A 14894-nucleotide genomic window follows, 5' to 3' on the forward strand; every position below is an offset into this window, starting at 1 on the left:
CGTTGCTTAACTGCTATGAGGAACAGTTATTAATTCGGTTTACCTTGGGTATTGGAAAGGCAAACACTGGAACAGTCTTCCAGAGAGAAAGGTTATTGCAAGATGGACAAGTAAGGATCCAGGAGCAATGCTGAAATCTGACTCTCCAAACAGCTGTGCAAGAGATATTTATTACTAAGGGAGTGAAGGGCAGGGATTAGGTATGGGAGTTGATTGGTCAGCTAAAGAAAGGGAGTTCTTGAGCTCCCTGTACAGGCACAAGTCAGCTATGTGACTTTCCATACATGAAAGGTTCAAAAAATGGTGGTCTTGGTATGGTCAGTGGGTAGGAATTTTGACTCAAAATATCATAAATTCACCTACCAAGCAAGTACATGTGCCATTGGCCATCTGGTGGCCCTGACAGATTTCAGCCAGCTTAAAGAATTTCAACAGTTTCTTGCTATTCTGCAAGGTAAGCTCAAAAAATTTCCATTAATTCCTCATTTCTTATTCTTGTAGGGTACTATTTCAGAATTTAAGGGAATTGAACAGTTTATATGTCTTTTGGGAAAATGAGAAGATAGATAAATGGGTGTATATATATATATTATATGTATACATATATATTAGTTAATAGTCACTGAACTATATACTTAAACTAGGAACTTGTTCTCATATGTAACTTATTCCTCAGTTAAAATTTTTTTTAAAAAATTACTGACTAACACTGGTAAGACTTTATGATTGGGTCCTCAAGAAAGACATACATTAGTTATTTTTTTAAAAGGTTTATTTATTTATTTGAAAGTCAGAGTTACACAGAGAGAGGAGAGATAGAAAAAGAGAGGTCTTTCATCTAATGATTCACCCCCCTATTGGCCACAATGGCTGGAGCTGCGCTGATCTGAAGCCAGGAGCCAGGAGTTTCTTCTAGGTCTCCCACACAGGCGCAAGGTGCACAAGGACTTGGGCCATCTACTACTGCTTTCCAAGGCCATATCAGAGAGCTGGATGGGAAGTGGAGCAGCCAGGACTAGAACCGGCGCTCATATGGGATGCCAGCACTTCAGGCTAGGGCGTTAACCTGCTGTGCCACAGCACCAGCCCCCATACGTTAGTTCTTAATGGGTCACAGTTTTCATGGTAGGAGGGGCAATGAAACAATGTTTTAAAAGGATAAGATGTTGGTTTCTCTCTGTCTCTCTCTCTCTCTCACTGCCCACTCTGCCTGTAAAAATAAATAAATAAATAAATAAAAAATAAATAAATAAATAAAAAGGATAAAATGTTGGCATTCAAGGAGGTATAGGGGCAACAGGGAGTCCTCTATTTAAGCTCTCAATGTTTGATATTTAAATGTATGAAGCAAACTGAATAACAGGAAAAAAATGCACATCTTTGCATGCATATTTATGTATAGGAATCTCACAAAATAAAAGAATCAAAGGGTCAGACCAGCTGCAGAAGGAAATAGGGGCTTGGTGCATTCACATGGAAATGGCCACAAGGCTGTGGGACAGTGTGGGAAGGAAATGCATGGTAAAAAACACAGCTGTCTTATTATGCAGGTAACATCTCTCAGACAGCAGCCCTCAGACAAACAGGTCATAGACTGTGCCAGTCTCTCTGGGCTGAAGTGTGGACCTTTGGTTTCTTTTCTGTGATACAGGTCCATCTCCTCCAGCTGACGAGAAGTCTGGAGAAGCAATTCATGACAACTGAATTTGTTCTGGAGGAGCTAGTCTTTCAGAAGATAAGGGAACTCTCAAATCCCTTTAATTTAAAGTAATCAGCCTACCAATGTGCCATATTTTGGGGTATCATTATCTGAGCCCCAAACAGCAGTAAACAGGAAAAAGTAGAACATCACTGAAAAAGGAAATACATACAGGTTGTCACTGAAGCAAGGGGATTGCAAATGCCCACCAAAGGATTCTGGGCTTTAAAAGGTGGCAGTGGGGAACTCAGGAAGATTTGTACAAGAAGATGTCAAATATATTTAGGCAGATTAGTCCAGCAATGCTGTGTAGAGTGGAGTGGAGAAGGAAAAGGCTCCTGCGGAGTCTAAGGGAGAGGTAGAACACAGTAAGAACAGTTAGTTTCAGGGAACAGTTAGTTCAGGTGCAGAAACAAAGTGACAGGAGAGGGTGTGGGAGAGGTTTTCCAATGAAGCAAAAAGCAAAATTGTATCTTAAGAAGGAAGCAGCCCCCAGCAAAAGTTTTTGTTTTCCTTAAACTTCATGGACTCCCTGTGAACCACAGAAGTCAGAAGGTTAAGGACACTATGGATGGTAAAGCAAAGGGCCTGGGTCTGAGACTATGTCAGGAAGGCACAGATGGGAGGCCCAAGCCTAACAGAGTTAGACGCCTCTCCTGAAGGTGCAGGGCAGTGGAAAATCACCCTCTGAATCAGGAAGAAGCAAAGGTGCAGGAGCTTTTATTAGATAATCCTGATTTTCCCCAGACAGGGTTTTCTGCAGGGTGAGAAGCAGGAGGACACAAACATATAAGAAGTCGCCCAGGATCAGTAACAGCAGTAAAATCAGTAACAGAAGAATTAGGCCAGCTTTCCCAAACATGGCGGAATAGCAACAGGGCTGTCTGCTCCAGGCTAGGCAAAATTAGTAGGAAAAAAGTGGGGGAAAATACACTGTCAAGCAAAGGTTTCTGGGAAAACCACAGTGGGAGGTCTGGCGAAAGCAGTAGAATCAGCCTGGACCTGTGTGAAAGGCGCAGTCACACAGCAATGAGAGCGGACACAACAAAGGACCCAGCAGCCTGGATTCAGAGAAAGCCCCTACTCTGGCGAGCAAGGTGAGGTCAGACTGCACGGGCCCATGCCACTGTGGATACATCTGGAAGGAGAGCCTAGGGGACTGCGCTGCCTTTGAATCAGCCGAGAACCTTCAAGGAAGCGGGGGGGAAAAGTGGCACATATCTCTCTCCACATCTCCCCCCTCCACATCAGTGCCCTGAGGCCAGCTGCGGGAAGGCTGGTGCCATTTTGGACAAAAGCAGGTAGCAGCTGCTCCAGCTCTTGTGTGGGAACCCTGCAACTAGCAGGGAGAGTCTCCATCCTATCAACAGGTGCAACCATAGCAGCTCAGGTGCAATTGGCCGGGACTGTCTCCACCTTGTCACCAGGGCAACAACAGCGACTCCACTGCGCCCACACAGCAGCGAGTTGGGTGGGGGAGCCATCCTGATGGAAGAGAAGTGCTGCCTGTGGGAACTCTTGTGTATACCCAGCACAGCTGTGAAGAGAGTGGGGCTATGGCCGGCAGATATTGTGCACGTAGGTGATCCAGAGACTTAGCCAGAGGGAAAAATCTGTGTTCCCCACTGACGTTGAGTCTGTCTGGGAGGATTGGGCTCAATCCGCCTGAGTGGATCACACATAGGCAGCAGCTCTGGGAACCTTCCATCTCTCTGTGTACAGAACAGACTAGCAGGGAGGATTGGATCCTGTTGCACTCCCTGAATATGAGAGCCTTGGGTGCTGAGACCGTGAAAACACTGTGACTGTGTGAGAGGGTGCAGGGTGTAGCTGGGTCTCTGGGCAATCACTGGGTGCAGCTCTATACCCACTGTGCCCCTTGGTTGCCTGAGGCAGCTCATTGCAGTGGGAACCCTGCTCACAGTGAGCAGATATTTGTGCAGTTCATATAGCGGCACAGAGGAGTGTTGAACACACTGGGAGCTAACACTCAGGCACTGTTCTGCTTACAGAAGAGGAGGTAAAGGCATGATCACACCAACAGAGGTGGCTATTCTCCCCAATTCTGCAAACAAGAGATCTACCATGTCCAATTTGGGTGTTACCCTGGATATTGCTCCACTCTAGAGCACTGACCAGAGTTCCCTGGCCACATGCAGCACACACATCTTGATATTCACTGAAAGTGCAGACACTCCATTAAGCTACAGAAGCATACCTCAAAGCTAAAAACCATTAGAGGAAAAACAACAACAACATCAATTAACTCCACAAATACCTAAAAATAAAGGGAGAAATTCAAGCAACAAGAATAAGTAAGGAGAGATTCCAAGATGCAGCTTAGGTAGAGATGTGATGCATTAGACTAGGGATAAACAGTGAAAGAAATGGGTGTACGAAGTGTACTCTCAGGGGAACTCTGGAGAGAAAACCACACTGGAAATCCCACAAGAGGAGGAGGAACCCTGTGGACTTCTGTGGAAGATGTGGATGCACAGCACAGACGCGGGCACAACAAACAACTACAGTGGCCGAGAGCCGCAGCAGGTGGCAGCCTGGAGAGGGAGGTGAGATCTGACTCCAGCAACCCATGGTGATATAACCAGAGGGAGAGCATGGTGTGAGTCTGGACTGGAGCCCTGGGGGTTAGCAACTGCTAGCGATTGCCGATGGACCCAGTGGAAGTAGAAGGGGCAAGTATGTCTTGTCCCACAATTTCACCACAACAGCATTCACTGCCTGGCTGAGAAATGGCAGGTGCCATTTAGGTCCAGGCAGCAGCTGCACAAGCCTTTGTGTGCATGCACAGCAACTGTCTGAGACAGGAAGCCACCTTCGCAGCAGTACTGGAGGCAGTAGCCAAGCAACATTCGGCCAGAGGCTCTTGTGTACCTGTGTGATCCAGTGATTCTAGCGGAGGGAACAATCTGCAGTCCCCACTGACTTTAAGCCTAGCTGGGAGGTAGCTGGGCAATCACATAGGACAGTGAGGTGTCCTCCGCCTTCCAGGATCAAGACATTCAGGCAGAGCTATCTTGAAAACATCTGTCTCTTGGTTGACTGGGCAGCCTGGCAGGACAAACAGAAACCTCTGCACGCAGCGACTGTGGGAGCTGTGTGTGCTGAGATCCTGGGAACTCAGCGGTTACATGAGAAGGTGCAGGGAGTAGCTGGGTCTCAGGGCAATCACCGGGAGTGGCTCCACATGGTCACTGTGCTCACAGTGGGGACTGCACAGATCATTTGTGCAGTTCATATGGTGGCACGGCGGGGTGGGGGGGGGGGGCTAACACCTGGCATTGCAATCTATCACGCCCAACTTGAGTGCTACCTTGGATACTTGCCCCAGTTGGAGCACTGACCAGAGGTCCTTGACCACACTCACCACACTCCTCTTGATATTCGCTGAAACTGCAGACATCCCGCTAAGCCAAAGAGGCATAGCTGAAAGACAAAAGCTGTCAGAGGAAAAAAAAAACAAAACTCAACCCCAAAAATGCCTAAAAACAAACACAGAAATTCAAGAAACAAGGACATGGCAGACATAATGACCCCCACACACACCAAAAGGGACACAACAACATTTCAATATTAGAATGTGAAGATGAAGAGATTGAGGAAATGCCAGAAACAATTCAAAAAATTAATCACAGGGCTACTCAAAGCAATCAGAAACAAATCCAAGAACTAAAGAAAACCAGACATGCTATGAATGAAAATCTTTCCAACAAAATTCATATTGTAAAGCAAAATCAAAATGAAATATTAAAAATGAGAACTTCTTTTGATCAAGGATCTAAAACTAATTCCTTGAGCAAGGACAGTCTATTCAATAAATGGTGCTGGGAAAATTGGATTTCCACGTGCAGAAGCATGAAGCAAGACCCCTACCTTACACCTTACACAAAAATCCACTCAACATGGATTAAAGACCTAAATCTACGACCTGACACCATCAAGTTACTAGAGAACATTGGAGAAACCCTTCAAGATATTGGCACAGGCAAAGAGTTTCTGGAAAAGACCCGGGAGGCACAGGCAGTCAAAGCCAAAATCAACTATTGGGATTGCATCAAATTGAGAAGTTTCTGTACTGCAAAAGAAACAGTCAGGAGAGTGAAGAGACAACCGTCAGAATGGGAAAAAATATTTGCAAACTATGCAACAGATAAAGGGTTAATAACCAGAATCTACAAAGAGATCAAGAAACTCCACAAAAACAAAACCAACAACCCAATTAAGAGATGGGCCAAGGACCTCAATAGACATTTTTCAAAAGAGGAAATCCAAATGGCCAACAGGCACATGAAAAAATGTTCAAGGTCATTAGCAATCAGAGAAATGCAAATCAAAACCACAATGAGGTTCCACCTCACCCCGGTTAGAATGGCTCACATTCAGAAATCTACCAACAACAGATGCTGGCGAGGATGTGGGGAAAAAGGGACACTAACCCACTGTTGGTGGGAATGCAAACTGGTGAAGCCACTATGGAAATCAGTCTGGAGATTCCTCAGAAACCTGAAGATAACCCTACCGTTCGACCCAGCCATCCCACTCCTTGGAATTTACCCAAAGGAATTTAAATTGGCAAACAAAAAAGCAGTCTGCAGCCTAATGTTTATTGCAGCACAATTCACAATAGCTAAGACCTGGAACCAACCTAAATGCCCATCAACGGTAGACTGGATAAAGAAATTATGGGATATGTACTCTTTAGAATACTATACTGCAGTAAGAAACAACGAAATCCAGTCATTTGCAACAAAATGGAGGAATCTGGAACACATCATGCTGAGTGAAATAAGCCAGTCCCAAAGGGACAAATACCATATGTTCTCCCTGATCGGTGACAACTGACTGAACACCAAAATGGAAACTTGTTGAAGAGAAAGGGACACTATGGGAAACGGTGACTTGATCAGCATTGCCCTGACTGTTAATGAACAACTTAATACATTATCCCTCTTAGTAGTTTTTTTGTCTGTTCTACTTAATATGACTGATTCAATTCTGTAATTAATACACAGTTATTCTTAAGTGTTGAAATTTAACTGAAATGTGATCCCTGTTAAACATAAGAGTAGGAATAAGAGAGGGAAGAGATATATAATTTGGGACATGCTCAAGCTGACTTGCCCCAAATGGTAGAGTTAGAAACATACCAGGGGACTCCAATTTAATCCCATCAAGGTGGCATGTACCAATGCCATCTCACTAGTCCAAGTGATCAATTTCAGTTCGCAATTGATCATAATGAAAGGACTAAGAGTCAAAGGGAGCACATAAGCAAGTCTAGTACCTGCTAACACTAACCGATAGAATAAATAAAGGGGAGAGTGATCCAACATGGGAAGTGAGATACTCAGCAGACTCATAGAATGGCAGATGCCCTAAATAGCACTCTGGCCTCAGAATCAGCCCTAAAGGCATTCAGATCTGGCTGAAAAGCCCATGAGAGTATTTCAGGCATGGAAAGCCAAGACACTCTGGCAAAAGATCTCTGTGAGTGAGATCTCAGTGGAAAGAACAGGTCTTCAAAGAAGGAGGTACCTTTCTCTGAAGGGAGGAGAGAACCTCCACTTTGACTATGACCTTGTCTAAACAAGATAAGAGTCGGAGAACTCAAGGGGCTTCCATAGCCTTGGAAACTCATGACTGGAGCATAGGGAGATTACTGATGCCATAGACAGGAGTGTCAATTGGTAAAGTCAACAACAGGAGTCACTGTGCACTTACTCCTCATGTAGGATCTCTGTCCTTAATGTGCTGTGCATTGAGATTTAATGCTATAATGAGTACTCAAATAATATATTTCACTTTGTGTTTCTATGGGGGTGCAAACTGTTGAAATCTTTACTTAATGCATACTAAACTGATCCTCTGTAAAAAAAAAAAAAAAAAAAAAAAAAAAAAAAAAAAAAAGAAACTATCAACTCCCAACTTGACTCTCACTGGGATTAAACATGACAATAGGTCTGATCTGATTTCATCATCATTAAAAAAAATCATCTATTATTTTTCACTTTATGTTTCTGTGTGGGAGCAAACTGTTGAAATCCTTACTTAATGTATACTAAGCTGATCTTCTGTATATTAAGATAATCGAAAATGAATCTTGATGTGAATGGAAGGGGAGAGGGAGTGGGAAAGGGGAGGGTTGTGGGTGGGACGGTATGGGGGGGAAGCCATAGTAATCCATTGTTTGTACTTTGGAAACGTATATTCATTAAATAAAAGTTAAAAAAATAAATAAATAAATAAAATAAAAAAAAAAAGAAATATTAAAAATGAAGAATTTTGAGCTGGCACTGTAGCATAGCTGGTAAAGCCACTACCTGCCATCCCAGCATCCCATATAGGCGCCAGTTCAAATCTCGGCTGCTCCATTTCTGATCCAGCTCTCTACTATGGCCTGGGAAAGAAGTACAAGATGGCCCAAGTCCTTGGGCCCCTGAACCTGTTCGGGAGACCTGGAAGAAGCTCCAGGCTCCTGTGGCTTCAGATCGGCACAGCTCTGATGTTGTGGTCATCCGGGGAGTGAGCCAGCAGATGGAAGACCTCTCCCTCTCTCTCTCTCTCTCTCTTTCTCTTTCCCTCTGCCTCTCTGTAACTCTGTCTTTCAAATAAATAAATAAATTTTTTTTTAAAAAGAATTGAATACATCAAATAAAAAAAAATGTGGTGGAAAGCCTGAAAAGCAGTCTTGGTGGGGCAGAAGAAAGAATATCAAAACTAGAAGACAAATCTTTAGAAATTTTTCTATAAGACCAAAAAAAGAAAAAAAGAAGAAGAAAATAGAAAACTTAAAAACAGTGTTGTAGGTATATGGCACACTATCAAGCAACCCAACACATGGTACGTAGGAGTTCCTGAATGTATAGAGAAGAGAGAGTAGACTAGAAGACCTATTTAGTGAAATAATTATAGAAAGCTTTCCTAATTTGGAGAAAGGGACATCCAAGTACAGGAAGCACATAGAACTCCTAACAGACATGACCAGAAAAGATCCTCACCATATTGCAGTCAAACTTTCCATAGTATAGCATAAAGAAAAGATTCTAAAATGTGCATGAGAAAAATGCTGGATTAGTTTCAGAGGATCTTCGATTAGACTCACAGCTTACTTCTCATCAGAAACCCTACGGGCTAGAAGGGAATGGCGAGATACAGTCCTAATCTTGATAGGATAAAACTGTCAACCCAGAATACTGTATCCTGTAAAACTTTCATTTATGAGTGAAGGTGAAATAAAGATCTTGTATGGCTGGCGCCGCGGCTCACTAGGCTAATCCTCCACCTTGCGGCGCCGGCACACCGGGTTCTAGTCCCGGTCGGGGCGCCAGATTCTGTCCCGGTTGCCCCTCTTCCAGGCCAGCTCTCTGCTGTGGCCAGGGAGTGCAGTGGAGGATGGCCCAAGTGCTTGGGCCCTGCACCCCATGGGAGACCAGGAGAAGCACCTGGCTCCTGCCTTCGGATCAGCACAGTGTGTTGGCTGCAGCGCGCCAGCCGCGGTGGCCATTGGAGGGTGAACCAACGGCAAAAGGAAGACCTTTCTCTCTGTCTCTCTCTCTCACTGTCCACTCTGCCTGTCAAAAAAAAAAAAAAAAAAGATCCTGCATAAGAAATAGAAATTGAAAGAATTTGTCACCACTCATCCAGCCTTACAAAAGATGTTTAAAGATATGCTACACACAGAAACAAGAAAGATGGTCATTATTATGCAAGATTGTGAAGGCAGAAAATCCCCCAGTAAAAGTATAGTGCCATTCCCTTGAAGTCAATATTTTAAAATCAGGGATGTTCCCAGAAATTGTAGGTTACAGCCAAGGCAGGGACCAACTCTACCATTGAAAACAAGTGGCTTCAGCTACACCCTTTGGATAGGACATGTGCTTTCCAGTCCACAGCAGATGCCCATAAATAAGGACCCCACACACACACTGATACCGTAGTCCTTATGTGCTTTCCCGGGTAGACTCTTGTTTTTACAGAAGCAACTTGTAGTATTAATGAAAATTTATTTTTCGGTAAATATTAGGAGGATGCTGCAAGAGCTGCCTGTGATTGCTCTCTGCTTCTTTGAGGTACTTCTCTTTTCACCCTCAACTGCTGAGCCAACTAGCACTGTAGTGCTGGGAACTTGAGGTCGTGAGTTCCAGAGATGCAGCTGTCACAAGATGCCTTGGTAGGAGCTGTGAGGGAACAGAGGAGAGGGGCCGTTAAAGAAAAGGGGAGCAAAGAAAGAAGGGGACAGAGGCCCAGGGAGAGAGGAGATTGGAAAAGGGAGACTTACCAGCGCCTCCTAAACCAGAAGATTAAGCCTGCACCGAGCCCCAGTAAGGCCAGGACCACCAGCACCACGATCAAGTACACAGAGGTGTGGCTCCCAGCTGCATTAGAGAAACAAGAGATGTCTCTGTGCACAAGACCCCTCACTGTATCAAGACCCCTGCTCTGAGCACCTTGCAGGGGAGTAGGTGCCTCCCATTTCCTCCGTTGGAAGCTCCTACTTCTATGCCTCATGTGTCTAGATCCCCCCACCCAGCTTTTCTCAGGGCCTGGGAACCCCTAACTCAGTTCCCTTCAGCACACGATGGCGTGGGCCTAGAAGGGAAGAGCAGCAGCTCTGCAGGTGGGCCAACCTGAGTCTAAGCCCAAATTCTTTCACTTTCTTAGTGACTCCAGGCAGGTGCCCATCTTAGCCTGAATTTCTTCCTTTATAAAAAAAGGATGCGCCTTGTTCAAAGGACAGTGGTGATTAGAGGGAATGCCGAGTGCAGGGTGGTCAGCCTACGACTTGGAAGTGCTCAGGAAGCCACAGCTCTCTGTTTACCAACCTTTCTGAAGTCCCTGGTCCCCTCTCAGCTGGGAAATGAATCTTCTTGGGATTCTTTACTTGCCACCTAACTTTTGGATCTCTGAAATTTTGGATGTGTTTCCTCGTGAATATAGTGCACCTGATCTCCATCCTTTCTTTTAAGTCTCTATCTCTTTCCCGTATCTGGAATCCTCTCCTCCTTGCCCATCCCGGCCTGGCCCAGAGTCTCCTTCCTGAAACTCTTCTATCCTGGGTGTGTCAAGCCCATCCCTTCCCCAGTGCCCCCTCTATGCAGGAGGACCACCTCCTCCCATTTCCAGCCTGGACCCCAGTTCTTTCTCACCCCAGTAGAGGACGATGTCCTGGCCTCCTAGACTGCTGTGCTTCACCCGACAGGACAGGCCAGCCGCATCCCCAGCTGCCACGTCCAGGGTAACTCGGAGATACCACGTCCCATCGGCATTGGGCAGGAAGTCACCTTGTCGAGTGTGTGGCTGCTTCTGGTCTCCCCGCATCCACATCACCTGGACAGGCTTTGGGTAGAAGCCAGAGACACGGCACACTAGCAGCAGACGGCCAGGTCCAGGGCTGGGGCCGCTGGACAGCCAGGCCTCGGGCTTCACTGTATCCAGTAAGAGAACGGGGGAGGGGACCATGAGGATTATTCTGCATTTGAGGCTCTTCCCGCCTCAAGGTCCACTTTCAGAGACAAAGCCTCTCGTGCCTCCAGCCCCTTTGAGTCCCTTTCTCCAGGACAGCCTTCCCCCGATTCTCATTCCCCTGCCCTGACCCAGGTGTCCTGGAAACAAGCCCTCCTCTGTACAAGTGTTGCTTTGTTCATCTGTCTTCTCCCCCTCCAGCAGGGATCCTGTCTGCCAGCCCCCATTCTGACCCTCAGTGTTTACTCAGTGCAATTCATGTCCCCCATGAGGTATTCCATTACTGTCTGTGGGACGAATAAACACCCTCATGCTTTTTTTTTTCTTTTTTTTTCTTTTTTTTTTCTTTTTTTTTTTTTGACAGGCAGAGAGGACAGTGAGAGAGAGAGAGAGACAGAGAGAAAGGTCTTCCTTTACCGTTTGTTCACCCTCCAATGGCCGCTGCGGCCAGCGCACTGCGTTGATCCAAAGCCAGGAGCTAGGTGCTTCTCCTGGTCTCCCATGTGGGTGCAGGGCCCAAGCACTTGAGCCATCCTCCACTGCACTCCCGGGCCACAGCAGAGAGCTGGCCTGGAAGAGGGGCAACCAGGACAGAATCCGGCACCCCAACCAGGACTAGAACCCGGAGTGCCAGCGCTACAGGCAGAGGATTAGCCTAGCGAGCTGCAGCGTCGGCCCACCCTCATGCTTTATGAATGCCCTCCTGGGTCCTTCTCTTCCTCGGATGCTCAAACGGAAGGGACGCTTGGAATGGAAAAACCCAGATGAAGCCCCCTACTGGATGTGGGGCTAAGGAAGGCAGGCTGACCTTGCTTCTCCAGTTCTGATCTCCCAGCCTCAATGAGACCACTGACAAATTGGGGACAGGTGTTATTCAGGAGCTCCTGTATCATTTCTCTTGTCCCATGGTCCAGGTTGAGCTCTTTGACAACAAGCTTTACAAACGGCGGAGTCCCTGGAGCTGCCTCCCACAAAGTTCCTCGGAAACTCAAAACGTGCATTCCTTGATAGGCCACGTGGAAGAAGCTTTCTGAGGCATTGCCAGGGTGCATCTCACAGCCAGCAAACACCTGAAGCTCAATAGGGTCTGTGGAAAGGATTAGAGAAGAGTTCAAAAGACTGGAAGTAGGGAAGCAGAAGAAATTGGTGTGGATGTTATAATGGGGACTTGGAGTTTAGAGAAATTAGTGTGGGTGGCTTGCAGCAGGCATGTCAAAGGGATATTTTGAGGAGTCAGAGACTAGGACATCACCAGGCAGAAGCAGCAACAGAAGAGGTGGGGAGATGCTCATCAGGTGAGGCCACAGTCTCCCCGCTGGGCTTCTGCATCCACCCTTTCCCTTGATGGCTGCCCAGGATCCTCTCCCTCTACTCACAGGTTAGCTTCAGCAGTTTGACAAAATCTTGAATGTCCCTGGTGAAACTGAGTCGATAAACCCAAAGCTCATTCTGCACCTGCTCCCACTGCTGGAGGTTGAATGTGCCCTGGGACCAGGGCTTCAGGAAGCGGATGGAGTCTGAGTCATTGCTCCAACTGTGGGTCTGCAGCTCCCCCAGCCACGCCAAGCAGTCTGTGCGTGCCTGGCTGCTGCTGACAAAGGAGGAGATCTGCAGTCCATGAAACGGGAAACTTCTTTGCAAGACTGGAGGGAAAAAGAAGAAGATTGGATGGCATTCTGGCAAGGGGTAGCTGCAACCTGACACTCCAGTATCTGCTATGAGCGCCAGTGCAGTTCAGGATGCTCTGCTTCTCATGCAGCTCCCTGTTAATGTGTCTGGGAAAGGAACTAGATGATGGTCCAAATACTTGGGCTTCTGTTCCCCAACAGACAGACACGGATAGAGTTCCTGGCTCCTGACTTGGGCTTGGCCTAGCCATAGCCTTTGTAGACATTTAGGAAGTGAATCAGGGGGTGGAAGATCTCTCTCTCTCTCTCTCTCTCTCTCTCTCTCTCTCTCTCTCCCCCCTCACCCCCACTCCCAACCCCCTGTGTCTGTAACTACTTTTCAAATACATAAGTGTGGAAGAGGAAGGAGAAAAGGAGGAATGAAGAGGAAAAGGAGAAAGAGGAGACTGGAGAGGCATGGCAAATGGTCGGGAGCGCCAAGAGTGCAAGGAGACAAAACATCAGCTATGGGCCGGGCTCCCTCTCCTGGAGGGCGCAGCTGCTTTCTGGCGGGGCTAAGCAGTGCGCTCCGCGCTCCCGGGATGAGTCCAATCTCCCTTGGGGCTCCATCTAGCCTCCCCTGTCGCGCCCGCTCTCCTCCAACCAACTTTCTCCGGACTCCCTGCGCATACCCGCGCGCCCTTGTTCTACTTACGCTCAGAACTTCCTGAAACCTTGTGGAGCCCCAAAAGCAGCAGGAACAGCAGGGGGCCCATGTTGCTGGGCGTGGGCTCGCGGAGCGAGCTCCCCGCTCCTGGAGCGGGAACCCCCAACCTCCTCGCTGCGTTCCCTCCGCCTCCAAGTCCCGAATGTCCCCGCCTGGCCCGCTGGCTCCAGTTCTTGAGCTCAAACTAGCGCTGCACTCCCGCTGCAGCTTCCCGGGAACTTGTTTCTCCTGTCAGGTGCCGGTAGCGGTAGCGCTGAGCAGTGGCTCGGGTCCAGGGAGTCCTGACGCAGCTGCTTCCTGCAGTAAAGTTCATACCCCGCTTGTCTCCACCTCCTGTTTCCGGGTAGAGGCTGGGAGCGAGTATGGGAAGTTTCCCAACTGTGGTTTCACTTTAAAAATAGGCACGGAGTTGTGTCCTTTGTCCAATTTCGAGCTGCTAAAAAATCAAAAGAAAGTAGAAAGAAAGTCCTTGGTTCACCGTGGCTGCCTGCAGGCGGAAAGCCTGGTGATTTCAACTTGCTTTCCACCTTTCTGTCTTTCCAATGTATTTTTTAGTTACCTGAAAATAGGTCTTCCAATATTTCTACAAGTGCGAGTATCACATTGATAGTACACCAAAAACTTTAAAATTCATTTTTCTCGGTCGTATATTAAGATGATTAGACCAAGTTGGCCAAGATTCTTTACAACTTTCCGTTGAGGGACCCCCCCTTCACCTCCCTTTCCACCTGTCAGGGTCCCTTCTCTTCCCTCCTCCTCCTTGTCTTCCCTGACCCCTCTGCCTCCTCTCACACCTGCTGTTCACTCATTCACCCTCCAAACATGAGCCTCCATTATAAAAGGTGTACCTGGACAGCCAGCTCTGCAGTTCCCATGCTAAAAATGAGTGACAGAAATGGAAAGGGGGGGGGGGGTTGCAGTTGAGACAGTGCAGAACCTTCGACCTCAGAAAGCCACCCCCACACACCTGTGGTCAGAGCCTTGAAAACACTCTGTTACCTCTCCACTTCTTTGATTTGGTCTGTTGCCGGCTTGCCTCTAGTTTACTTCTTTTTAATTTTCTCTCAGGTGGGCTCCCTTTACATTTCCAGCTTCATCGCCCAACCTTGTGCCTGATCTCCTGAAACAGCTTTCTTCCAGAACAAAGTGGTTGGCATGACCTACAAGATCATGCCTGGCCCAGCTTTGGTCCACGGTTGAAGGTCATCTTGCACCCCAGTCTCACTTCTTCTGCACCTTAGCCTCACTGACACGCTTTCATTTCCTCTAAAATGCAAACCTTCTTCCTGTCCACGATCTCTGCACAAACACTTCCCTCAGTTCAGAAAGTTCCTGACCCTTTCCTGCCATTGCCTCCCCTCCTGCCTATGCCTAGTTATTT

General features: G+C 47.2%; 1 protein-coding gene and 1 long non-coding RNA gene across 4 annotated transcripts in view; one reads left to right on the forward strand and one right to left on the reverse strand.

Moving 5' to 3' along the window:
• Positions 1–207: 207 nt before the first annotated feature.
• Positions 208–14894, forward strand: part of LOC138850393 (uncharacterized) — a 35458-nt gene continuing 20771 nt past the window's right edge. Inside the window, exon 1 of the long non-coding RNA XR_011390108.1 lies at positions 208–454. This is a non-coding gene — a long non-coding RNA (uncharacterized lncRNA). The remainder of the gene's footprint in view (positions 455–14894) is intronic.
• On the reverse strand, positions 9704–14753 carry CD1D (CD1d molecule). 3 transcript variants are annotated; one of them, XM_051856053.2, is made up of 7 exons: positions 14481–14753; positions 13502–13949; positions 12556–12822; positions 11988–12266; positions 10864–11142; positions 9996–10092; positions 9704–9894 (listed from the first exon to the last, which is right to left on the reverse strand). In XM_051856053.2, the coding sequence occupies exons 2-7, from the start codon at positions 13560–13562 to the stop codon at positions 9873–9875; spliced, it is 1005 nt and encodes a 334-aa protein (XP_051712013.1). In that variant the 5' UTR covers positions 13563–13949; positions 14481–14753; the 3' UTR covers positions 9704–9872.

This window comes from Oryctolagus cuniculus, chromosome 7, assembly GCF_964237555.1.
Source record: "Oryctolagus cuniculus chromosome 7, mOryCun1.1, whole genome shotgun sequence".
Lineage (NCBI taxonomy): Eukaryota > Metazoa > Chordata > Mammalia > Lagomorpha > Leporidae > Oryctolagus > Oryctolagus cuniculus.